The 25662-nt window shown below is 42.8% G+C and overlaps 1 protein-coding gene, 1 long non-coding RNA gene, 3 other non-coding genes and 1 pseudogene across 8 annotated transcripts in view; 1 reads left to right on the top strand and 5 right to left on the bottom strand.

Annotated features, from left to right (window-relative positions):
• Positions 1-1169: 1169 nt before the first annotated feature.
• Positions 1170-17380, bottom strand: LOC106571941 (nascent polypeptide-associated complex subunit alpha). Of its 3 annotated transcripts, none has more exons than XM_045695943.1 (9): positions 17239-17380; positions 15465-15542; positions 6202-7776; positions 4913-4992; positions 2775-2852; positions 2435-2581; positions 2072-2200; positions 1578-1700; positions 1170-1285 (listed from the first exon to the last, which is right to left on the bottom strand). In XM_045695943.1, exons 2-9 carry the CDS (start codon positions 15532-15534, stop codon positions 1271-1273), a joined length of 2217 nt encoding a protein of 738 aa, XP_045551899.1. In that variant the 5' UTR covers positions 15535-15542; positions 17239-17380; the 3' UTR covers positions 1170-1270. The 3 variants fall into 3 exon arrangements, with proteins under 3 accessions (XP_045551899.1, XP_045551900.1, XP_045551901.1); XM_045695944.1 differs by lacking the exon at positions 6202-7776 and adding an exon at positions 9110-9811 and having other exon boundaries at positions 17239-17379; XM_045695945.1 differs by lacking the exon at positions 6202-7776 and having other exon boundaries at positions 17239-17377.
• Positions 1357-1430, bottom strand: LOC123727586 (small nucleolar RNA SNORD59). Its single transcript, XR_006759580.1, has one exon. It is a non-coding gene; the product is annotated as a small nucleolar RNA SNORD59 (small nucleolar RNA).
• On the bottom strand, positions 1944-2017 carry LOC123727587 (small nucleolar RNA SNORD59). The gene has a single exon (XR_006759581.1). It is a non-coding gene; the product is annotated as a small nucleolar RNA SNORD59 (small nucleolar RNA).
• LOC123727589 (small nucleolar RNA SNORD59) lies at positions 2989-3062 on the bottom strand. Its single transcript, XR_006759583.1, has one exon. It is a non-coding gene; the product is annotated as a small nucleolar RNA SNORD59 (small nucleolar RNA).
• Positions 4193-25662, top strand: part of LOC123727293 (uncharacterized) — a 32987-nt gene continuing 11517 nt past the window's right edge. Inside the window, exon 1 of the long non-coding RNA XR_014380660.1 lies at positions 4193-4309. This is a non-coding gene — a long non-coding RNA (uncharacterized LOC123727293). The remainder of the gene's footprint in view (positions 4310-25662) is intronic.
• LOC106571942 (DNA primase small subunit-like) lies at positions 17563-20740 on the bottom strand (annotated as a pseudogene). The gene is made up of 10 exons (XR_014380569.1): positions 20696-20740; positions 20455-20544; positions 19836-19970; positions 19254-19264; positions 18908-18993; positions 18656-18783; positions 18410-18479; positions 18156-18247; positions 17960-18058; positions 17563-17840 (listed from the first exon to the last, which is right to left on the bottom strand). The product of XR_014380569.1 is annotated as a DNA primase small subunit-like (transcript).

Raw genomic sequence — 25662 nt, forward strand, 5'->3', positions numbered from 1 at the left:
CACAGTAAACATTACAAAGTTCCAAAGGAATAGACATTTCAAATGTCATATGGCTATATAATGATGTGCAAATAGTTAAAGCACAAAAGGGAACATAAATATGGGTTTTACACTGGTTGCCCATCTCTTGTGGCAACAGGTCACAAATATTGCTGCTTTGATGGCACACTGTGGTATTTCCCCCAATATATGTGAGTTTATTAACATTGGATTTGTTTTTGAATTCTTTGTGTCTGAAATCTCACTCACTCTGCCTCACTGCCTGATAACAGCAGGTCAGTGAAATAAATAAATATATATAAAGAAAAATGCCAAACCCTAGATAGCAGCATACTTGACCCCAGGTAGCCTAGTGGTTAGAGCGTTGGGCCAGTAACCGAAAGGTTGCTTGCTCAAATCCCAGAGCCGACAAGGTAGAAATCTGTCATTCTGCCCCCGAACAAGGCAGTTAAGCCACTGTTCCTAGGCCGTCATTGTAAATAAGAATTTGTTCATAACTGACTTGCCTAGTTTAATTTAAAAAAAATAAGTGGTTGACCTGGCCTGACCACAGATCTACGGTTACTCTATTCCTAGCCTTTATCATTAGGGGGATGGGGAAACACCCTGTATCAGGGGTTAACATACCTACTCTTTGAAAACCTCTGGGTTGATGCCTGGTGTATTATCATAGGCATCAATCAGGTATTTCTAGGATATCAAATTAATTGCATACGAATGCATGAAATGGTTTGGTGCCCAAAATATCAGACACTACACTTTGTATTCCCATTAGCAACCTTCCACACCTTTCCCGAGTGCATGCCACAGCTTCCTTGATCCATCAGTAACTCAGAAGGGCAGTATTCACTTAACGTCTTCCGATGAGTCACAGTAACAGTAGATACATTTCCAGCACCAGCTCATGAAAACTCCACCGTTCCGACTTAAATCTGTGGTACACTCCTCTGTGTAGAATGTATATTGAACTGCCAGCAATGATAAGATATCCAGTCCTACAATATTATTTAAGACGAGGGACTTCTGAAAGTTCAGTAAAACAGAGCAGAGTTTACACCTATAAAGGACTCAACATCCCTGTTCAGAGAAATCCCTTGGAGACAAGTGTTCCTTGGAGACGTGTCAGATGCATCATTTCACAAAATGAAGGACAATAGCGGGAAACCGCATCGATTTACCAAGCCACAACTTTATTTCCATCTTGGGTAGAAATTGTACCAACGATAGATTAAAATCAGCAACCTTTCAGAACCCCTTCGACTCCAGCAGCCTACATCGTCAATTCCTGTGAATATAAGAACGCAATGTGTTGATGCATGTACAAACTAAGCCCCATCAGAGTTAACACTGCTTTGCTCTTCTCAGGACAGAAAGGTTGGCTTCAGTAGACTCAGAAGAACGAAAGTCACTGTATCAATCATCAATGAAGAGAAAGGATCTCCTGCTGGTAGATCCCACGGTAACTTGGACACAGGTCACAATTCAAATCTACAAATATTTGGAGTGAAGGGACCCTGTGCCAGATATCATTTTGTCTGGCGACAAGGGGAATTAATTGTGTGGTAAAAATGACTTACCATAATTGCGTTGACAATGTCGTTGTTGTTGTTTTTCAAGGCGCGTACGGCCTTCGCTCGCGACACGTTGGCTTGTGACATCACAAGTTCAATGTCCTTCACCTCGACCCCGGTCTCGTCAACCTATACATTGAGACAAAACATTAGTACATATACATTTGACAGTCAACTCGCACTGCAATTCACCGACATCTCCAGGGGAATTGGGCCCATAAATTACCCCATTAAGCATGGGAGACTACTACAATCAAAACTACATGGAAATGATTTGTGGCAAACAGAGCTATACAATCTAATGGACAACAAAACATACGGTGCCGGGTTTTTGACAATGTACAAACTAAGCCCTATCATAGTTAACAGTGCTCTTCTCAGGACAGAAAGGTTGGCTTCAGTAGACTCAGAAGAACGAAAGTCACTGTATCAATCATCACCGAAGAGAAATGAACTCCTGCTGGTTACATGGTAACTTTTGCACCCCTCAATGCCCTCACCTCTTCCTCTTCGCTCTCCTCCTGTACGGTGGGCGTCTGTGTGTTTTCCTGGATGTTCGACACAGCTTCTCCCTGTACCTTGAACTTCTCTGCCGCTGCTAACTGGGCTTGCTGTGAGAGATCCTCGATCTGAGACACAAAGGGAGAGAAACGGGCAGAGATATCAGTGCGTGTCCTTTAGCAAGAACACCAACACCTTGGTCGAAGGACATCACACTGCATATTTGACTGATAACCAGAATCACATACTACAAGGGTATCATGAAAGAACAGTCTAGACTAGATGGAACAATGCCAATAGCATTTCAGATTTAAAAGGGGACCAGAAAATACAATTATAATGGTATCCTGGATCAATCTTACCTTAGCCTCACCAAAGACAATGTAAGTGTCTGATGCAGGGCTCTTGTAGACATCTGGTTTGGTGATGACGAATAGGATGTTCTTAGACTTGCGAATGGTAACCCTGGTGACTCCCGTCACCTGCCTGAGACCCAGCTTAGACATTGCCTGAAGAAAAGCAAACAATCATGGGTTATATTTTGACTGGAACCATACTCCTTAACTATCCATTGTTTATACTATACAATGGATAGTTAAAGGTGCCATAGTAATTTAAATTATTCAACATACACTTTTAAGATGGGAATGTCTAATGAAAATATGATGAAGTCCAGATAGTTTTTAAAAAAAAGCTAGTTACCTTTCGTGCCTTCTTTTCACTACGGCTCTGTTTGGCTTTGCTAACGGGTTCCTCATCTATTTCTGCAGCAGCTGCAAGCTGTGGAAAAAAACACATTTATCCTCCTTTAATGGCAGTCAAGGTTTCAGAGTGAGAGCAAAAATTCCACCCATATGTAAGAATATGGCATGAATGGTGAAAATAAAACAAATGAAAGTATCTCTTTGGCCTTTGCTCTTCTCAGGACAGAAAGGTTGGCTTCAGTAGACTCAGAAGAACGAAAGTCACTGTATCAATCATCACCGAAGAGTCAAGGATCTATTCTTAAACAGATACTCAGGGGTTCTAATCATGTTGTGAGTGCAGGTCAAGTGTTTACTCAGTCCCTCCAGGATGTCGCTGGGATTTCTTTGTGATATTTGCATGGCAATATGTAATGGTTGTCCACTGTGGCGAAAATGAGCTGACGAGGGAAAAATATTGTTGACGTTTGATTTGTTGGAATGTGCTAAACTTTGATAATTGAGGTAGGAAATGAAAGAGACTGGGTTATGTTAGGAGTTAACGGTTCTCAGAAGAAAGGCGGCGGCTTTGGAATGTGTATTAGATGAAAGAGGGGTTGAGGACAGGAGGTGAGGACAGATTCTCTTAAGAGAGTAATAAATGTTTGGAATCCTGTTACCCTCTTTATTAGCTTCCTGTAGAGCCAGAAAATGTAAGGATTGGAGAGAAAGGGGAGTGTTAAGTAGGATGCATATAAAAGCTGTGAAGTCTGAAATCTTTTGCTGTCTGTTTTCAGCTGTACAGAACCTTTAGGGAATGATTAAACTTGGTTAAAGCTTCTCTAGTGTCCGTGAGTTATTTACTCTGAAAAATAAGAACCTAACAGATTGAACCATAAGTGCAATGATTAACTACTTGCAATGGGCGTCACTGCTATTAGCTTCATGACTGACATTTGGACCAGCGATGTCAGCCCCATGAGCATGCTGAGTCTGACAGCACAGCGGGTCGACGAGGATTTCGTACTGAGGAAAGCCGTATTGCATGCTCAAGAATGTGCTGGTTCTCACACCGCTGCTGCCATTTCAATGGCATTTGAGAACATGTTTGAAACATGAACACACTCCTAGCTCCATTCGAACAACTGACTCGAGAAATAAGCTCTTCAACTGCGTCTGCAGCAGATGTGATACCCTTTATCATGGCATTGAAACACCTGCTCAACAAAATTTCCAAAACAGACCGTGGGGTTAAAACTTGTAAAAGTACTCTGCTAGATGCTGTAAACAAGTGATTTGGTGGCATTCTCTCTGAGCCACTTTACTGTGTTGCCACCATGCTCGATGCTAGGTACAAGGACCGCTACTTTGATGCAGACAAGAAATAGGGTTTACGTGAAATGTTAGACACAGCTGGACAAGATAGAAACGGACACAGTGAGCGCCGATGAAGAGGACCAAGACAGAAGAGGCCACGGACCGACAGAGCTGAAACTTCACTGCTCAACATGTATGATGAAATCCTCAGAATGAAACGACTGAACAGCACAGCAAGTAAGTGAAAGAAATAGGTTTTGATTATGGTTTTTTACTGGTAATGGGGACATAGGTAAACGCCACCAAAATAACATCTTGGTCAGTGTGTGTGTTTCAACTATTTAACTGTACTAGGATGCTTAAAATGCTGCTAAAATTTTAAACATCAGTATCAGGTTTTTGGCAAGGAAAATACCAGATATTGGTATTGCCCAAAAATGTAATATCGGTGCATCCTTAGCAGTGATTGGTTGAAATTGCGAGTCCTCTTTTTGTATTGAAGTTATGCGATAATATTGCGACGATTTGACTCTTAACGCTGAAATATTGTGGCAATTGGTCAAATTTGAAAGCCCTCACAATATGCGGGAAGTTGTTGATTTTGCTAAATAAAATTGTGATTGCAGAATCCTGGAGGGACTGTTTCTGTATCAGTATACACAATATATAAGCAGTTAATCCAATCTGTGCCCTACCAGACCCCTGTTCAGGCAGTCTTACCTGGGCACTTGATCACTCAGGTGGTCTTACCTGGGCACTTGATCACTCAGGTGGTCTTACCTGGGCACTTGATCACTCAGGTGGTCTTACCTGTGCACTTGATCACTCAGGTGGTCTTACCTGTGCATGCTGTGTCTGTGCGGAGTCCTGTTCCTCCAGATCTGGTACAGACTCGTCGCTGTCCGATTCAGTGCCAGACCCTGTAAGCACCCCACAGAGAAACAAGCATTAGTCACATTATACAGGCTGTCACAGGCAGATGCCTGAGCAGCAGATAACCAGTTATCTTACAATAGCACCTGTGTAAGACCGGAGAATTGTAATTGTATGGGTCATTTAACTGAGCAAATTCTGTTTAAGGCACCGAGACCAATACAAATTGAGATGTTGAATAAGCCCAACATTTGTTGGTGGTAAGTGAATTTAACCTAGTAATTTGCGGCACTGAAAGAATAATGGTTATATGTGAATGAGGTAAAAAAAACATGTCAGTGTACAAATTAACAGACCTGCTTATAAATAAATGTTAAAAGAATCTTATGGTAATATGTTGCCCTAGTCATACAGATTTAAAGATGGATCTCCCAACTTCAGAATGACATGACCCCCCCCAATGATATTTTATAGAGTTCCATACTATGGCCCAATTAACTATCATTGTGGGGAAAAAAATCCACCAGTGTCTAAAAATAGTAGGGAATTTGAGAACATTTCCATAATTTGAACTTTCAACATGCATGTTGATGGGAGGCAAAACATGCCAACTGGAACCTTTTGGTTGGTTTGAAAGTACACAGTTAAAGGGGAAATCAGCAGTTGCTACATCAATTTGACTTATAAAGAACATAACTTATAAATGCTACATGAGCTTAGTTCAACTGTCGTACCCCATCGGAACCCAAAATAAGCTTGTTTTACTCCAATATTTGTAAACAAAGAAAATGTAAATATACACTATATGGCCTCAACATGGTTAGAAGTATAATTTTGATATCATGGACTGTCAAATCCTTGCATCCATAAGCCCAGTCTATGAATTTGAGAGTGATTACATTTCTCCAGACACCTTTTTACCAAACCAGGGGCATGGAGGCCACTGTTATCGTTTCTACTGCTGATTGCCGCTTTAAATTATAATCCAAAAAATAAATAAAAAAAGGGCACTAAAGTGGGAGCACTGATTTCACCAATCAATAGCTCCAATAATTACATGTAATCTTTGAAACAGGCCAGTTGAGGTTACATTTGAAGCAAATCTAATACACCGACTACTACAATCTACTTTCTTCAACTCAAACCTGAAGAAAAAGGGAAGAGACACTTGGGCAAGCCAGTGAATGGGCCACAGAACTCAACATTGGCAGGCAAACAGAGGGGACACAGGAGACAGAGAGAGGAAGAAGAAATACCCTCATTCTTGGTCACAGGCTCCGGTATGGTTGGGGTTTTAGCAGGGGTGGGGGCAGGTTTTGAAACTGGAGGTGGTACAACGGCTACTTCAACAGGCTTAGGGGAAGCTACAACGGGCTCAATTGGCGCAGGCTTGGGTGGAGCTGGTGCAGCTACAACGGGCTCAATTGGCGCAGGCTTGGGCGGAGCTGGTGTAGCTACAACGGGCTTAGTTGGCGCAGGCTTAGGCAGAGCTGGTGTAGCTACAACGGGCTCAATTGGCGCAGGCTTGGGTGGAGCCGGTGCAGCTACAACGGGCTCAATTGGCGCAGGCTTGGGTGGAGCCGGTGCAGCTACAACGGGCTCAATTGGCGCAGGCTTGGGCGGAGCTGGTGTAGCTACAACGGGCTCAATTGGCGCAGGCTTGGGTGGAGCCGGTGCAGCTACAACGGGCTCAATTGGCGCAGGCTTGGGCGGAGCTGGTGTAGCTACAACGGGCTCAATTGGCGCAGGCTTGGGCGGAGCTGGTGTAGCTACAACAGGCTCAATTGGCGCAGGCTTGGGCGGAGCTGGTGTAGCTACAACGGGCTTAGTTGGCACAGGCTTGAGCGGAGCTGGTGCAGCTACAACGGGCTTAGTTGGCACAGGCTTGGGTGGAGCTGGTGCAGCTACAACGGGCTCAATTGGCGCAGGCTTGGGCGGAGCTGGTGTAGCTACAACGGGCTCAGTTGGCGCAGGCTTGGGCGGAGCTGGTGTAGCTACAACGGGCTTAGTTGGCGCAGGCCTGGGCGGAGCTGATGCAGCTACAACGGGCTCAACTGGAGCTGGTTTAGGGGGAGCTGGAGAAGCAACTGGGGCAGGCTTAGGAGCCTCTACTACTGTAGGGGGTGAGAAGACTGGCATCTTTACTGGCTCCTCTGGTGGAATGAGAGGTGGAAGGTCATCATCCTCCAGAGCAGGCTTAGCTGGTGCAGGGGCTGCCTTGACCTCTTTCACCTCAGCTTTGGGCACAGGCTTAGGCTTGGCCTTGGGCATTTCAGGGGCAGCTTTATGTGGGCTAGAGGCAACAGCGTCAGCAAATGACATAGGGGCTGATACAGCAGGCTTTGAAGTCACTTTGAAGGCCTCAGGCTTGGGAGAGATGGGTGAGGCAGGTGCAGGATCTGCAGCAACAGGTGCTGGCATGGCCAGTACTGGTGCAGGAGCAGCTTTAACCTCAATAGGAACCGGTTTGGCCTCTGTGGGGGCAGGAGCCTTGGCTGGGGCTGGCAGATCAGCAGCAGGCTTGAAAGCCTCTCCTTTCTTAGCCTTTCCTTGTTTGCCAGCCTTTACAACCTTTGGGACAGCACGGTTGCCCTGGCTGGGAGCTCCAGACGCCCCAGGTGAGGTAGCTAAGGGGGAACGGGGTGTTGAGGAGGTTGGCTTTGGGGAGGTAGGAGAAGAGGAGGAGGCAGACATCGAGGACTTTTTTCTTCTGCCAGGGACAGCCTTTGGGGTAGAGCCACCCTTGGCCTCTTTGCCTTTGGGCTTGGCAGGGCCAGAAGCAGCCTGGGGTTCCTGGGAGGTAGCCACACTTGCAGGGGCAGAGGGAACGGCTGAATGAAACAAATATGTTTGTTAAAAATTTGGAAGGAAGTCAAAGCCTGAACCATGCGGGTTAAAAGATCAGAACACACAAGACAATGTTACCTCAGAACTCCAGGGTTAGGAAAATGAACACCACACCAACCTTATTTCCGAAATGGAAGGATTTGTTGCAGGGCAGCAAACTCAATGCACACTACAATTCAAATATTCAGGCAAAACCACAACTGACAACCTAAAGTTAAAACACCAACATCTACTTGGTCCAAGCACAGACCCACACATAACATTTTCTACAGCGTTAGTCCAATTTCATAACCAGAGATTAAATGTGAGGACCTACTCAGCGCAGAGGAAAGTGTGGCACCATTTACACTAAAATACATTTGTGACAGGTCAAATTCTAAGGAACTGTAGCGGTTATAAACAATGCTATGCATTGTTTGACCTTTGCTCCCTAATGGGTTCACACTTAAAGGCAAATTCAGCCCACTAACATCCATTACCTGAAATTATTTAATAGACTGAATGAGAGTGTAATGAATGACACTTTTTTTTGTTGCAGTGATGAGGTGCGATGTTGTTCATTTGAGGTAAAAATATAAATTGTGGTTTACGACCAAGTTTAAAAGTCGGGCTACAGTATAGACAAATACATGCAAATGTTATTTAATTGAAACATGACCAATTTCATATGTTAAATTAAAACAACCCACAATGGATTAAATGTGGCTAGTGAGTAGTAAAAAGGTGTACCGCAATGACCAAAAAAGCCATAACTGGAACTATTACCACTCCCTAACCACCCCCACTGGCTACAAATACCAGTGTTAAAAAACAGATACTGCAGTTAGAGCACAGTTGGCTAGGTGGCATTCTTCCTGATAAACACCAATAAGCCCAGAGAAAGTTAGAGAGACTGAAATAGAACAGTCAAAGGACAGTCCACATCTGATGACAAAAGACCAAGAAGTTGCTGGAAGTCAGTTCTTTACATTAAGTGTCTAAATGGACTGGCCTGTTTCAAGGTGAAACACTGAGTTTAAACAGTGACGCAAGAGAAAATTGAGAGCCAATGGATACCCATGAGATAACAACAAGCCCTAAAAAAGAAAATGTAATATTGAAAATCGCTTCATTTCTCTCAACATAAGCCCTTTTCATCAAGTATAATAACATTTTACTGTTTTTGGGGGCAAAACATAACCTTTGAAAGGGCAAATATAGGCACAGCTTTGCCGCAGAAGTTTGCAAGTATTAAAAAAAAAAAAGACAAAATGTCTGAAAAGGGGGAGCTGCTGTAAGAGGGGAAAAGCAACTAACTTTGCACACAGAATGACCCACCTGACAGGAGACAGGTGGAGACGGTCGGGCCTGCACGATTTGACATCACCTTCGTCTGGACGGCCTCAGAGAAGGCTGCAATTGGTTCTTTCTCAACAGGAGTTTCGTTTAGCGTGTCACTGGTCATATCAGCAGGCAGTGGTTCAGGTTCTGGGGCCCCAGTGTCCGAGCTGGCCACTTCAGTGCATAGTACGGCATCATCAAAAGCTGGATCCAGACTCACAGTCTCCAACTCTTCAGTGATCATATCGACTGCAGGCTCGGGGGTGTCTCTTGGAGTTACACGTGCCATCCCATCAATAGTGTCTGCGATTGGCTCTTTAGCAGCAGGTGCTGGTTCTTGGACCGGAGTCTCTTTAGCCACTGCCGCGGGTTCAGCAGCCACTGCATCTTGAGTGGGTGCCACGGTAGCCTCTATAACTTCAGCTGAATCTTGAATGATGACCTCTTCTGGTGCTTGGGTGACCTGTTGTTCAGCAGTTTCTTTACGTTCTTCAACAATGGTTGCGTCAACTTCAGGTGTTGCTTCTACACCATTAAGTTGTCCACTAGATGCCTCTTCTAAAGCCATTTCTGACACCGGTTGGGATTCGACCTCTGGAAGAACAGTGGCGGGTCCTAGAGGCACAGGACTCTCCAAAGCGGCTGCCTTGGTCACGTCAGACACAGCCATCTCAGGGGGAGCAGAGGAACTCAACACCCCTGGAGTTGATAGGAAGGAAAGGAGGAGCGGAAGGAGCAGCAGGGGGTAGTCACAGCAAGTGTGAGGAGCGGTTGATAAGCTTACAATAACGTTTTTTTGAAGCATATGATCAAAATGATTTAACCCCTCGTTTAATAAAATCTACCTACAGTAATGGTATTCTCCTATACCAGATACTTTTACCAACATGAGGAAGTTGGGGTCCAAATGTTTTGATTATATGACACAAAATATTAAGAGGAAACAATAGAATGAATAACTTTTTAGAACTGGGGTTGTGATCTAGATCTACACTATATATACACAAAAGTATGTGGACACCCCTTCAAATGAGTGGATTCGGCTATTTCAGCCACAACCGTTGCTGACAAGGTGTATAATATCGAGCACACAGCCATACAATCTCAATAGACAAAATTCTGCCCTGCTAGAGCTGCCTGGTCAACTGTAAGTGCTGTTATTGTGAAGTGGAAACGTCTAGGAGCAACAACGGCTCAGCCACGAAGTGGTACGCCACACAAGCTCACAGAACGGGACCGCCGAGTGCTGGAGCCTGTAAAAATCGCCTGTCCTCAGTTACGACACTCACTACCGAGTTCCAAACTGTCTATGGAAGCAACGTCAGCATAAAAACTGTTCGGCTGGAGCTTCATGAAATGGGTTCCTTGGCCGAGCAGCAGCACACAAGCCTAAGACCACCATGCAAAATACCAAGTGTCAACTGGAGTGGTGTTAAGCTTGCCGCCAATGTACTCTGGAGCAGTGGCTGTATTTTCTCTGGAGTGATGAATCACGCTTCATCATCTGGCAGTCCGACGGACGAATCTGGGTTTGGCGGATTCCAGGAGAACGCTACCTGCCCCAATGCATAGTGCCAACTGTAAAGTTTGGTGGAGGAGGAATAATGGTCTGGGCGGTTTTTTATGGTTTGGGCTTGGCCAGTGAAGGGAAATCTTAATGCTACAGCATACAATGACATTCTAGACGATTCTGTGCTTCCAACTTTGTGGCAACAGTTTGGGGAAGGCCTTTTCCTGTTCAGTATGACAACGCCCCCGAACAAAAAGCGAGGTCCATACAGAAATAGTTGGTCGAGATCGGTGTGGAAGATCTTGACTGGCCTGCACAGAGCACTGACCTCAACCCCAAATGTACACCTTTGGGATGAAGTGGAATGCCAACTGCGAGCCAGGCCTAATCGCCCAACATCAATGCCCGACCTCACTAATGCTCTTGTGGCTGAATGGAATCAAGTCCACGCAGCAATGTTCCAACATCTAGTGGAATGCCTTGCCAGAAGTGCAGGGACCAACTCCATATTAATGCCCATGATTTTGGGACGAGATGTTCGACAAGCAGGTGTCCACATACTTTTGGTCATGTAGTGTAGCAATTCAGTTGAACCAAGGTGTTTGTGAGGTTGTTCAAGGATGCAGACATCAGCCTTCCGTTTGCTACAAGTGAACCAAGAATGGGTGAATGTTGTGTGTACCCACAAAACCAAACTTGAGCCCATGTCCCAGTTACCATGCAGTGCCTAAATGCACAAGATTGTGATTCGAAAAACCTTGAGACCGAAAGTGGGTAGAAACCCTCTGAAGAGCGAGCAGCATTCAATACATCTACAAACCCTAATGACACAATATTTCAGAGTGAAAAGAATCTTACGAGAGAATCATGCACACTGAGCCACTAGTGAAAGCGGTTGAATTCGAAAATTGAGATTTAATTAGGTTGCTATGCTGTTTGATGTGGATGAGGCAATTTGATAACCTTACCTGAATTACAGTCAAATAACTATAACTGAAAAGCAAAATCTAAACATTTTCCCATCCACTTCATGCGATTTATCCCAAATCCCCAAGTGGATTTTCAACACTTTTCTGGAACAACGCAGTCTTCCTTGCTGAACAAAAACTATTTACCGCTTTTCCAACAGTCCAACTTTAATTCCTAAAGTCTTCCCCTGTGGTCATAGCTAACAGTTCCAATTCATCAGCCAACACCTACGGTGTTTCCACTAGCAACACTAAGTAATTACCTGCAAAACTACGTGGGCTCTCTCCATAAACCCTGTACTGTAGTGTCTCATTAACAGGCACCTGTTGTACTGAACATCCAGGATCTTCTCCAATCAACATTAGTAGTCTTCACTTGTTCAGCACCTTCTTCGGCTGCCATCATGACCAGTGGTCTTCAAAAGCAATCTGTGGCCTTTCACCAGCTGCTTAGAACCTTCATGGTTTTCAACACTTCACTCTTCCGGTTCAGGGCTTGGTAGTGAGGAAATCCATAAAAGTGTCACCAATTATCTCCACTTGCATATTGACGCATCTTTGTTATACTAATCAGAATTTGGTTTGCTGCAGCATGAACATGAAATGAGAAAATGCTTTAAGAAAACCATCAATACTAATTCCATTCAAAACCAATGTTTCTTAAATTACTTGAAAAGAAAGCTCCATAAGCTACTTCGCAGAAGCAGCTTACCTTTGCCATCAAACATTTAGTCAAATCAATGCCATAAAAAGGCCCGCAAATTGTGAGCATAACTTTACCAACCATATCACTAACATGGTCAAAGAGAATGTAGGTGTGAATATTTAAAAAAAACAAAGCTGGTCTAAAAACGAAATATATATTTCCAGAAGCATAAGGAATTCCTACTGCTGCATGACAAGTCAGTGTTTTTTTTTTTTTTAAAGAGTATCACGTATACCGAACAAAAATATAAAATGAAACATGTAAAGTGCAGGTCTCATGTTTCATGAGCTGAAATAAAAGATCCCTGAAATGTTCCATGTGCACAAAAGCTTATTTCTCTCAAATTGTGTTCAAAAATGTGTTTACATCCCTGTTAGTGAGCATTTCTCCTTCGCCAAGATAATCCATCAACCTGACAGGTGTGGAATATCAAGATGATTAAACAGCACGATCATTTGTGCTGGGGACAAAAAGACACTAAAATGTGCAGTTGAGACACACAACACAACGCCAGAGATTTCTCAAGTTCAGGGAGCGTGCATTTGGAACGCTGACTGCAGGAATGTCCACCAGAGCTATTGCCAGAGAATTTAATGTTCATTTCTCTACCGCCTCCAACGTCATTTTAGAGAATTTGGCAGTACGTCCAACAGGTCTCACAACCGCAGGCCTTGTGTAACCACACCAGCCCAGGACCTCCACATCTGGCTTCTTCACCTGCGGGATTATCTGAAACCAGTCACCCAGACAGCTGATGAAACTGAGGACTATTTCTGTCTGTAATAAAGCCCTTTTGTTGGGAAAAACTCCTGATTGGCTGGGTCTGGCTCACCAGTGGGTGGGCTTATGCCCTCCCAGGCCAAGTCATGTGAAATCCATAGATTAGGGCCTATTGAATTGATTTCAATTGACTGAACTATAACTCAGTAAAATGGTTGAAATTGTTGCATGTTGCATTTATATTTTTGTTCAGTATAATTAATGCGTGCAGGGTGTTTCTTTAAAAAAATATCCATGCACATGCCACTACATCAATACCCGTGCATTACAAAGTGTTTCACAACACAGTTGTCGGTGCAGTAACATTCAACACATGCGGTTGTGAGTGAGTGGTTTTCAGTAAATAAGGGGTCCTGGATAACCCATTTGACCTGCAGTGAAATTCAAGACAACCACACATTTTTTTAAGCCATCTCAAATCCCTAAAATTGTTCCCACACCCTTTTTTCAACATTAATGCAAAGTGAGTCGATGACTGGCCAAATATAATCCTTGAGGGCTACTCACTTCAAAGTAAAAAAGGAAAGAGAGTCGCCCCCCAGGATTATAATCTACAGGCCATGGTTTATACAGGGAGGTCCAAAAGTATTTGGACAGTGACACATTTTGTTGTTTTGGCCCTGTACTTGAAATGACACAAAGACCACGAGGTTAAAGTGCAGACTGGCAACTATAATTTGGGGGTATTTTCATCCATATTGGTTGAACCGTTTAGAAATCACAGCACTTTGTACATAGTCCCCCCATTTTAGGGAACCAAAATTATTTGGACAAATTCCCTAAAATATGTATTATAGTCAAAAGTTTAGTATTTGGTCCCATATTCCTAGCTCGCAATGACTACATCAAACCTGTTGGATGCATTTGCAGTTCGGTTTGGTTGCATTTCAGATGACTTTGTGCCCAATAGAAATGAATGGTAAATAGTGTCATTTGAGTCACTTTTACTGTAAATGTTTTCTAAACACTTCTACATTCATGTGGATGCGACCATGATTACAGATAAACATGAATGAATTGTTTATAATGTTGAGAGAAAGTTAGAGGCATAAATATCACCCCCCCCCCCCCCAAAAAAATGCTAACCTCCCCTGTCATTGGTAATGGTGAGAGGTAAGCATGTTTTGGGGTTATGATATAAAATGCTAACCTCCCCTGTTATTGGTAATGGTGAGAGGTAAGCATGTTTTGGGGTTATGATATAAAATGCTAACCTCCCCTGTTATTGGTAATGGTGAGAGGTAAGCATGTTTTGGGGTTATGATATAAAATGCTAACCTCCCCTGTTATTGGTAATGGTGAGAGGTAAGCATGTTTTGGGGTTATGATATAAAATGCTAACCTCCCCTGTTATTGGTAATGGTGAGAGGTAAGCATGTTTTGGGGTTATGATATAAAATGCTAACCTCCCGTTATTGGTCATGGTGAGAGGTAAGCATGTTTTGGGGTTATGATATAAAATGCTAACCTCCCCTGTTATTGGTCATGGTGAGAGGTAAGCATGTTTTGGGGTTATGATATAAAATGCTAACCTCCCCTGTTATTGGTAATGGTGAGAGGTAAGCATGTTTTGGGGTTATGATATAAAATGCTAACCTCCCCTGTTATTGGTCATGGTGAGAGGTAAGCATGTTTTGGGGTTATGATATAAAATGCTAACCTCCCCTGTTATTGGTAATGGTGAGAGGTAAGCATGTTTTGGGGTTATGATATAAAATGCTAACCTCCCCTGTTATTGGTAATGGTGAGAGGTAAGCATGTTTTGGGGTTATGATATAAAATGCTAACCTCCCCTGTTATTGGTAATGGTGAGAGGTAAGCATGTTTTGGGGTTATGATATAAAATGCTAACCTCCCCTGTTATTGGTAATGGTGAGAGGTAAGCATGTTTTGGGGTTATGATATAAAATGCTAACCTCCCCTGTTATTGGTAATGGTGAGAGGTAAGCATGTTTTGGGGGTATGATCTTTGTACCTCTATCTCACTCATCATGATTAATTCAAGATTATCTGTAACCATGGTACCATCCATTCGAATGTAGACTTTCTTTTTTGGGGGGGGGGGAGGGGGGGGGGGGGGGGGAACGGTTCCCAGAGAAAACGGTTCCAAGTGAATGTCACCAACAGTGTGTCATTCTACAGCACTGTCACCTGCTTGATTATCTAAGTGTCAACTGGTGAGTGCTACATTTCCTGAAGGAGGTCAATTAATATAAAGCCCTCAAATAACAGCCACCACTCCACTGGGGGAATATGACTTCAGTCACTACATCCAACAAGCACTGCTGCTGTTGAATTAGCTACTGCAGTGTTTGAGTTCCAGGACCCCATTAGCCTTGCAGTTTAGTATCTTAGCATGCAAGTGTGATGTAATAATGCTATACAAACCAGTCTCAACTTGTGGCTGCTGCATCTCCTGCTCAGTGACCGGGACAGTCTCTGTAGCTTCACCAGGCATGCTTGTGTCTGAAATGAGAAATCAAGGAATGACTCACCAGGAATAACTGCCAAGGCATGAATAAAACACAGAATAACTTACAAGATACTTTTACACGTCTCCCATTGACTAGGTAAATCCATAGAGAGCAGATGACAAAAAAAAATGTAGTAGTAGGAACTGGATTCAATGAGTACATTAACCAGCACAGTAGTAATTCGATATTAAACTGATTATGGCAGTAGGCAGATTATGCAATCATGTAAACACCTTACTCTGTTCATCTTAAAGTCAAAGTAAACATACACCGATTAATGCACCTGGTTTTCTGCGCAATCTTTCAAATTATTTGCACATGTAAACACCTTAATTGGCATTCCCAGTGCTGTATTTGACCGGTGTATGCGTGTTAACACCAGCTGAGCTAGCCTCCCTCTTTAGTGCTGAGTGAAGTGCGTTCAGAACAACTGAATGAATGCATAGAAGTAGTTCACAAACTTTATATGTCCGATCTCAAAATCAAATATGCTTCCAAAAAATAACAATGTTCGCTGTGGTAGAACGTTTATTTTGTTCGGCGATTTTCTGCATTTATCAGAGTGCCATCAGGTAGCCCCGATTTCAGATGTGTCTATGTAAAACATTACTATTAAAGGGAATCATTCTTCTTGCAAAGCATGTACACGTTTTAATCTTAGTATTATATTAATCTATCCACAATAATAGCATTATTGTGTGCATGTAAACGTACTCAATGTCTCAGGGAAATCATCACCTGCACACTTCCGAGTCCTCTCCTCCTTAAAACCCATTGAAAGAAGTCAGATGGGAGGGACCTCTGGCTCTCTCATCCAATTGGTTTTGAGAAAGAGGACGCGAAAAGTATGAAATTGAGGTTCTCCCACTGTGTTCAAATCATTCCGAGCTAAATACTAACTCAAATCTAATTTTATTGCGGATGTAGCGAAATTCTAGAACAGCAAATTATACTCAATGTGACCGACTCATACTGTCAAACATTGGTTAGGTACTTACTGACAGTGAGGGTGACTGGATAAATGAGTGGTTAGCCAACAAGCCATTTTAATTTAGAACTCAAGCGTTAACTTGTTTCACGTGTTCCTAATGTAATGATAGCATGCTAACTAGCCACTTTAAAGGTATTAACGTTACCTAGCTAGTTAATATTGGCAAGCTGCAAATCAGGAACAAATGGACACTGGACTAAAACGCTGTTTAATATAACGTCACTGCAATAACAATCATAGCTACCAACTTGTATAGTCTACAAAGAAACCCGTAAAAGATTAGGTAGATGGTTAGCTAACGGTACTCTCACTTTCGAACAAGCTTCGCTTGAATCTTGCTAGCTGGATGTGCGCTGTCAAAGATATGTTCATAGGTTGGCTCACTGACAACTTCCACTTAACACTACACAAGTTGCCCCATTAGTAAAATGTCTAATTCGTCCTGTGTTCTCAACTGTCGTGTCACATGAAGAAACCAAGCCTGTACCAGTTCGCAAATGTGGGCAAAGTCGTGTTCCCCCATTTTGTACCAGAGATCGATAATATAAACAGTGAATATTTCTGTGTACAGATAATGATATGAATAAATATCCACATAAGGGGTATGCCACACTTCATGTACTTTCAGAGCCCCGTTTCAAATGATTTAAACTACGATAAATGGTTAGATGAAGTTAGATTCGCGGCAGACACTCACCGAGTTAGGATTCTATATCCAAGATGGTTGTGAGAGAGAATTTCTGACCTCGGTCTCGCAGTATCACATTTTTGCACTAACTTCTTCCGGGTCGTTCTCTTGTTTCCCAGTGGTGGCTTTACACAACAACAAAAATACATCTCTGGTGTATCCTTGCATTAGTTTTTCTTGTTAGATAGTTACTTTATGCATTTTCAACCCAATTATTGGAAAAGTGAAGATCCTATGATGGAACATTTTTACCCTGGCATGTACTGTTGTGTGACTTGATTGTGCCTGCTCTATCATTGACTCTCATGACACACAACATAGATTGACACAAACTGTAGTATAAAGTCATTTAATTAGAAAACAATAGGCTATATAAAAGTTTTGCACAACTGATTTTTCAATTGTTGATATAGTAAAATATTTGCATGACAATTCTCAAACAGACCATTTGTTTACAGTGTATCTGTAATGTGTGTTCTCCATCTTTAACTGTCAGATTACAACTGATATGATGGGATGGTTAAAGATTAGCCAACCAATGTAGGTACCAATCCCAGCATCAGACAGTATTCCGTTGGACACTGCTACAGGATAGAAGTCCTTTTGAAGATCTGTGAAAAGAAATTGAGAAGAAAAATAAAATAAAAATCAATGATCATCAACTCTTTTAGATCTGAATATTTATACTAACAATTGTATTCTTCCACTAAGGACTTGAAATTACACCCACCACTCTTTTTAAGATGCTCCCCTTTCCTTGAGCGAGCCATCCCTTCCAGGAAATGATCAAACAGTTTCACATACTTCCCCAAGCTTGTTCGTTTGTAGTCTATGGAACCAGAACGTCTGTTAGTCAAATCAACATGCAATGAACAAAATAATATTAGATTCCTTAGTGATTAATTGCACTCGTATTTTTTGAATACCTCTCTTCTGTCGCTCTCCTGCTTCTCTCTCATTCTCCAAGGGTTCTTCCTTCTCTGCTGTCTTGGGCTGATCCAGCTCCACACAGATCAGACTACAAGGAGAAACAATAACAGGACCGGTGAGTGTACCAACTGAGAAGAACCCTAGGGGCGCCACACATACAAACTGTGTGTTTAAGGCTTTTGGGAATACATTTTGAATTTGTAAAACTCTTTACAAAGTTCTTGTTATGACAAATTGACTGAGGGCTTACCTGATAGTGGGCACATCAAAGGGGTCAAAGCGATCCAGTTCTCTCCGGTCAATAGGAACAGAGATCCACCCTTCGGAGAAGTAAGGATCATTGAGAAAAGGTGTTGTTGAGCTAATGACATCCTGAGAGTATCTCCTTCAGTTGGATGAGAGTGTCTTTTGACCATCTCTCTCACAGGCAACATTTGGGTTAAACGTCGGTCACCTTTCATCCATTACTCTTGCACTTCATTCGTTTTTCCCTTACCCGTTTTGGGATGGACGCTGAAGGGGCTCTTCAGCAAGTGGTTGACTCCTTTACTGACATTTCACATCAAGCCGAGGGTAACAGTACTGCAGCATGACCTTCTCAAAGTAGTGGCCCTTGGCAGTCGTCTGGTGGTAGAAAGTAGAGTTGTAATGACAGCCAAGCATGCGCTTATGACATCACCACATTGTTGTATTGTGTTATAACAAGGCGTATGTCAGTCTTCACTGTTGTGTGGGCATGGCCACCTACACGTTCGTTTTGGACCAGAGTCTTAAGTACACACCAGAGCTTCTCAGGGTTTTTTTTCAGTCTGGAAGCACTGCAGCAGCTCCTTTCTGACATGTGGTTTCCGTTAAGGATAGGCATTTTATCAAAAACCTGCTAAACGGTAACATACGGAACGCTGTGTGTGTGTATGTGTAGCCATGCATGTACTGTAGACATGTCACATTTCATATTGTGTCATATAATAAAAATTGGCAGAGGAAAAGGATATCTTCAGGCACGAGGGCCAGCACTTTGTCCGCAGCCTCTTTTCTGCCCAGTATGTCCTGTCCTACTAGAGCACACTGGGGAAAGTATTGCTCCACCACACTCAGGGATTCTCTGGAGGGAAAACAGGGGTCAGAGGTCAACTCGTCATTCTAGATTGAACATGACGCTGCCCTCTAATGGTTAGACAACGCCTCAAACTAATGGTATTTTTCTCAGCTGTTAGAACCCACAACGTCTAACAAGGAAACGCCATGTATGGCTCAGTGACTTGTGAAAAAGAAGGTTGTAGCTAATTTGGAAGGCTTTTAAAGTGCATCATAATCTTACTTGATGAATTGGGTCTGACAGCACTACTTTCCTCACCGTCTCTTCTCCACCCTGAAGAACAGGAAAAAAATATTCAATGACCAGGCTGATTTACATGAACACAGTGCAAGTTTGCTTAAATTTAGTGTGAAACCCTTTCTACAGTGTTGATGTAATCACTGAGGCATTGCTTTACGCTCAGCACTTAACTCAAATGAACAAAAATCGAGAAACGTGCTCCCGGATTACCACTAGCAAATATTGCATGTGATTGAGTCTACTGCTCCATTAAAATACATCCAAGAAGAGTAGAACCCTTGATTGTTGTAAACCTCTTTTAGCCTTGTGTGGGTTATGTTATGAGAGGTGGTCTTACCTTGACCAGACTCAGGTACTCAGACACAGTGGAGCGCGCCGCCAGAGAGCTTCCGGGCGGCCTCGTCACACACCCAGCAAAGCATCCCTCTCCTGCCCGAGTACATCCACAGGCGGTGCAGGAAACCAAAGTCATCTGGAGCACCCCAGAAAAAGAGGCAACAAACACAGGTAACAATGAAAACGAGTCACATTCAGATAACGTTCCAAAATTACCGATAGAAAGATCCTGGTCCTCTGTCGCTCAGTTGGTTGCAAAGCCAGGATAGTGGGTTGGATCCCTGGGATCACCCATACATAAAAGAAATGTATGCATTCATGGCTGGCTTTGGATGAAAGCGTCTGCTAAATGGCAATTAAATGTAAAAAAAAATGTTGACTCACATCAAAGGGCCCTGTCCAGGATACAGATAGCAATAGACATCAGAGTCCAGCACTTTGGCAGATGTCTGCAGCACTGCAAAACGAGACAACAGTCCCACACACCCCCCAACAAAACGTCAAAAGGCACCGTCCCTGAATTAGTCTGTTGTACATTCAAACATACTCTACATCATGGTGGAACTACAAATGCACTTTCTGGCTGTGATCCAAGTACAGGTGATCCAACAGCTTCTGACATCATCATAGTCGGTCATATCAATATCAAACACCAGCTCCTTCTCAAGAGCCTGGAAGGATCCAGACTTGACTGTGTTATGCTGATTGGGCTGAGGGTGGCAGAAGAAGAAGGATTATTTTTATTTTTTTAAATGGACACTTGAGGGACAGAGGCAAGTGATTGAGTTAGGCAGATGGAGAAGAAAGCAAGATTGTGTGTAACAGGTGGTCAGATAAAGACGGTGAGTAACGAAGCCCCACCCTATGACTGTACACTGCTCCAATGTCAATCTTGTACGGGCTCATCTTCCACATCAGGTTTTTTAACACAGACAGGTGTGCGCGCAAAGTGAGAACAACATGGAATCGGTTTGGTTTTGATTTGAAGAGACAGGGTTAGCATCTAAAAACTGGATTTAATAGTTTGGTTCACTGCTCGGTGATACAAACAGCGATTATCCAATCGGAACCGTCTACCAATTATGGCTGTAGCTTTGGACACGGTCATAAACGGCACAGCACAAACAGCGTAGAAATCAGAAAATTGGGTGCGGCTAAACGCCTTTTTACAGCCGAGGCCTTGCAGGGAATCCTGTCGAAGAATGTTCTGCCCCCACACGTCTGAACCTGTAGGGATTTGATTTGGACTATGACTGAATGTGTGGGATGGGGTTTCTAAATGTGTATTTTTGTATAGCGCATGATGTTTTCCCCCAACTTTTTATTTAGAGTAGGATACAGGGACAACGTTATGGGCAGGCCTTAGTTGGCCTGGCCCGCCCTACCTACCTCATTGCCCATCCAAATAAAACATTTAAATATTGATCATTTATTTGACCAAGACGCACACCGAGAGAAATATTCATCAATCTCAGATAAAGCAGCCTGACGAGCGAAATAGCACTCCCGTCTCAGTATGTGTAGCCCATGTATCTGAGGCTGTCTGGGCTAAAAGAGTATGGCTCGGATGCTTTCTCCAGTGAGATAGTTTCAGCCATGCGAATTGGCGGGTGCATAGTGCACTGTTCGGATGTTGGAATTATTTGCGAAGGGAACTCACTTTTTGAATAGGCAGCACATCAAATAGGCTTAAAGTAAATTGAAATAAATGTACCAAAATTATAGATTTACTCCTGTCTGTACAAAATATAAGATCAAATCATTCAAAAATACTTCAGAGAGCACGAGTTAGCCACTGAGGATCATTAGCTGTGGATTGTTTCAAATCACAAGTGCATAGGCAAATGCCTATTTGGGAAGCCAGCAATTGAGAGCAATAGTAATGGCATATTTTTGTAGGCACCAACTCTGCCATGGTTCGTTGGGAAAAAGCTATTTTATACGTTTTGTTCTGAGAATCATCAGCTAATGTCACTGAATTCTGAAGCATTTATGTAATAAAAAGCACAAAAGCTTCATAATTCATCAGCATACCACCCTACATCCCTCTGCTGGCTTGCGTCTGAAGCTAAGCAGGGTTGGTCCTGGTCAGTCCCTGGATGGGAGACCAGATGATGCTGGAAGTGGTGTTGGAGGGCCATTAGGAGACACTCTTTACTCCGGTCTAAAAAAATAAATATTACAATGCCCCAGGACAGTGATTGGGGACATTGCCCTGTGTAGGGTTCTGTCTTTTGGATGGGACGTTAAACGGGTATTCTGACTGTGGTCAATAAAGATCCCATGGTACTTATCGTAAGTAATAGAACAAAACGTATAAAATCTTCAAAGCCTGTGTTAACCTCAAACCTTATTTTTGGCATTTAATCCAAAACCCAATTCTTTCTTCATAGGAATGGCTGAACGAACCAGGTAACTCATTTCGGGTTTAGGACTACAAGCTGGAAAGCTCTATTTGGGCAGAGCACGTGGCAATAGGCCTAGCTGATTGAGTTGCGGCTGTCAGTGAAAAGCATCCAAAATGTGTGTTTAGATCATGTGTCTTGAGTATGTATTTCAACGTTGAGACAACAAGGGAATCGGTGTGTGGCGAAGAAATTGGGTGTCTCTCTCCAGAATGCATGTGCTCAGCTCTCCAGAATGTGCTCAGCATTCTCCAGGAAATTTTCACACATTCATAATTTATTTGTGTGAATTGTTTGCCATTTGTTTGTTTTTTTATTGTTTTTTTATCATCAATTCCCCATTACATTTGTCCCTAGTAGTAAATATACCATTAATCCGCATAATTTGGTTACATACATTTCTGTTAATGCATGTATTAATTACAGTAATTTACCGTTCTCATTCTCAGACTGGAAACATTGTTTGCAGAGTTCACAACCTGCTACACTTGTGAGAAACAAGTTTTGGTTTATTTCATAACCATCATTTACAAGTTTTGGCAATTTTTTCATTGGAGTGCTCCTAGCCAGCAGATCCGACTGATTAATAGTGTCAAGTTATTTTTCAAAGTATTCCCGAAAAACCTGAAGTTACTATTGATCATTTATTTTACAGAGACTCAGTTGCTAAGGATTCATACTCTTCAGAGGCATAATGGACTTTACAGTGTCCTGGTAAACAAAACCAAATCATGGGTTACTGTCATATCTTGTCCATAAACTGCTTACAGGGTAAGGAAATGAATGTAATTATCCCTTTTAACATTGGGGGGGGGGGGGGGGGGGGGGGGGGCAATGGAACAACACCATCTAGTGGTCAGAACATGGAAATATCTGGATGTAGGACAGGACATAAACCTAACAACTTCAATTAATAATTTCTCTGTACGGGGAGAAACCACCAAATTCACTGGGACTACATTACATAAGATGAAGAAAACAATACTCAGCTCCATACTACTTGTCAGACAGAGAACTGATACTATATACTCGTTTGAGATTGCCGGGGGGGGGGGGGGGGGGGGGGGGTCCGTGGGGGGCTCATGTCTAACTCACTGTTAGAAAGAAGTTGTCCATATCGGTTGTTGTGTACTATATTTATTGAATCCTATAAATTAAAATGGCCAATGAAATTAATTTCTCAGAGATCAAATTATATTAAAACAAAAGAATGTTGCAGGAATGCTAATCTTGTGTTTCTAACTACAGAAATGATTTTAGAACAAGCTGAGATGGTTGGTGTGAAAACCCACTTTCTTGTGTTTTCTTAATTGGAACGACCCCCAAAAGACTGTTGAATTGGATAATGTTTTAGTGTGTTGCGTGAAGAATACAATACTTTTTGGTGAATCTAAGTATAGTTTATTTTACCAAGTGCAGCCGACCCGTGCATGGCAGTAATGATTAATTGCAGAAGATGCATGCTCACTTGGTCAAAAACAATACTTTGATTATTTCCATTTTTCTGATACATACATCTTTTTAATTCGACCTTTTTTGGAAATACAGTTCATAACTTACCGGTCACGTCAGTAGTGACGATAGTTGCTGAGCAAAACGCCATTCTTTGGTAAGTATCGAACGAATTTTGACATTATTAAGCTTGAAAAGCTGGTGAATGGTAAATTGAATGGCTGCTTCCTGGGCTTGGAGAATCGCCATATTCAAGTTAAAGAGCAGGCTAACGTTAGCTAGCTAACTACTCACCTCCTCCATAGTTCAGCCACCGGTAACATTGAGAAAGGGAAAAGTCGGTGGTAGTAGAGGGGCAATTAGGTCCGGTAGAGAGGCTTGGTCGTAATCAGCAGCTGCCATTTCTTAAGCTATTATGCCAATGTAAAAAATGTTGATAACCGACTGTACACCGCAGTTGTTTCACTGACGTTTGAGCGCGCGTTAAACTCTGAAATTAGACCGGAAATTCCGGGAAACATCACAGAACAGGCTCATGGGATATGTTAGCTTAGCATTTGTAGTCTGTTCAGTGGTCATTCACAGCAGCTCAAATTGAGAGCTTTCCAAAATGTCAAAGTACATTTTTTTTGCATGTGTTTCATTATCTCCTAATTTGTGACAATATCCTCGCTATTGTTATTTACTGCTGCTCTTTAATTATTTGTTATTCTTATCTCTTACATTTTTTAGGTGTTTTCTTAAAACTGCATTGTTGGTTAAGGACTTGTAAGTAAGGACAGCCTACACCGGCCAAACCCGGACGACGCTGGGCCAATTGTGCGTCGCCCTATGGGACTCCCAATCACGGTCAGTTGTGATACAGCCTGGATTCGAACCAGGGTGTCAGTAGTGACGGCTCTAGCACTGAGATGCAGTGCCTTAGACCACTGCACCACTTGGGAGCCCACATATGGTGCAAAGTGACTTCAATTTTATTTAACTCTGCATGGATTGACAGATTCACAATTCACTTTAATATGCTCTGGATTGATACATTACTTTCTGTTTATAAAATGGTGCTGTTGATGCTGTGCATTGGCATTGACACAGGCCTAAGTGGTGCTGGATTGCATTTTTCCTCTATGACCATCAGATGGCGATGCAACATCAGATAATCTCTCCCTGCAGGATTGCCCTCTGTACACCCCCCCTCCTCCATGCCCACCACACTGCAGTTTCTCAGCAGAGGAGATCGATTGGGTAGACATGCCCCTGTTACCGGAACGACTCGTGTTTCTCAGGGGTTCCTCAGAACCCAACAGGCATCTGCATTCTGAACCTAGCCAAGTAACTGTTACTCCCTTATCTATAGCCCCCCATGCATTGTTGATGTGCTCGTGCATGTGAGCGTGGATCATGTTTGTTTGCTATACCTTGAGTATGTTGTCATTCAGGTGTACATGTCGTAGACTGCACCTGACTGAAGTGGTGCTGATGTGCTGAAGGTTGAGAGCAGCAGAGTGAGAGTTGAGTTATCACATCACAACACAGACTTGTTCCACTCACTGTCCATCCCTCTCTGCTCTGCAGCGTTGAGTGCTCTCTCCTCTAATGTGAGTGTGCTTCTGTTCGAGCACTGCTGCTCTGGAACAGCCATTCTACCTAGGCTGTCTTAGAAGTGGACCTTGGTTGATTTCCCATTACTGCACCTTTCCCACCTTTGATGCATCGAAGCTGTGCAGGTCTATGGAATCCATGTGAGAAGGTGGGCTTGTGTTGAGGGTTATCTTCTAGACCATCTAGCAGGATCTTTACAACCAGATGGAATCAGACAGAGATACACATTGCAGACAGAAGATGTGGTATATTACCTGTAAAAAATAATAATAATAATGGCAATGTTTATTTAAAACAGCACCTTATTTACCACTTTCTTGCAGGTTTTGCCCTTTTACACCCATCAGTGAGTAGAAACTGGCTAATTGGGAG

This window comes from Salmo salar, chromosome 15, assembly GCF_965601325.2.
Source record: "Salmo salar chromosome 15, fSalSal1, whole genome shotgun sequence".
NCBI lineage: Eukaryota > Metazoa > Chordata > Actinopteri > Salmoniformes > Salmonidae > Salmo > Salmo salar.

Bases quoted from the DNA above. Each gene is read 5' to 3' on its own strand.
- LOC106571941 (XM_045695943.1), bottom strand. From the start codon at position 15,534: ATGCCTGGTGAAGCTACAGAGACTGTCCCGGTCACTGAGCAGGAGATG. The intron at 7,777-15,464 runs GTTTGTATAGCA...TGTTTCATTCAG, and splicing joins GCAGCCACAAGTTGAGACTG to CCGTTCCCTCTGCCCCTGCA. The intron at 4,993-6,201 runs GTATTTCTTCTT...GGGTGCTTACAG, and splicing joins GCCTGTGACCAAGAATGAGG to GGTCTGGCACTGAATCGGAC.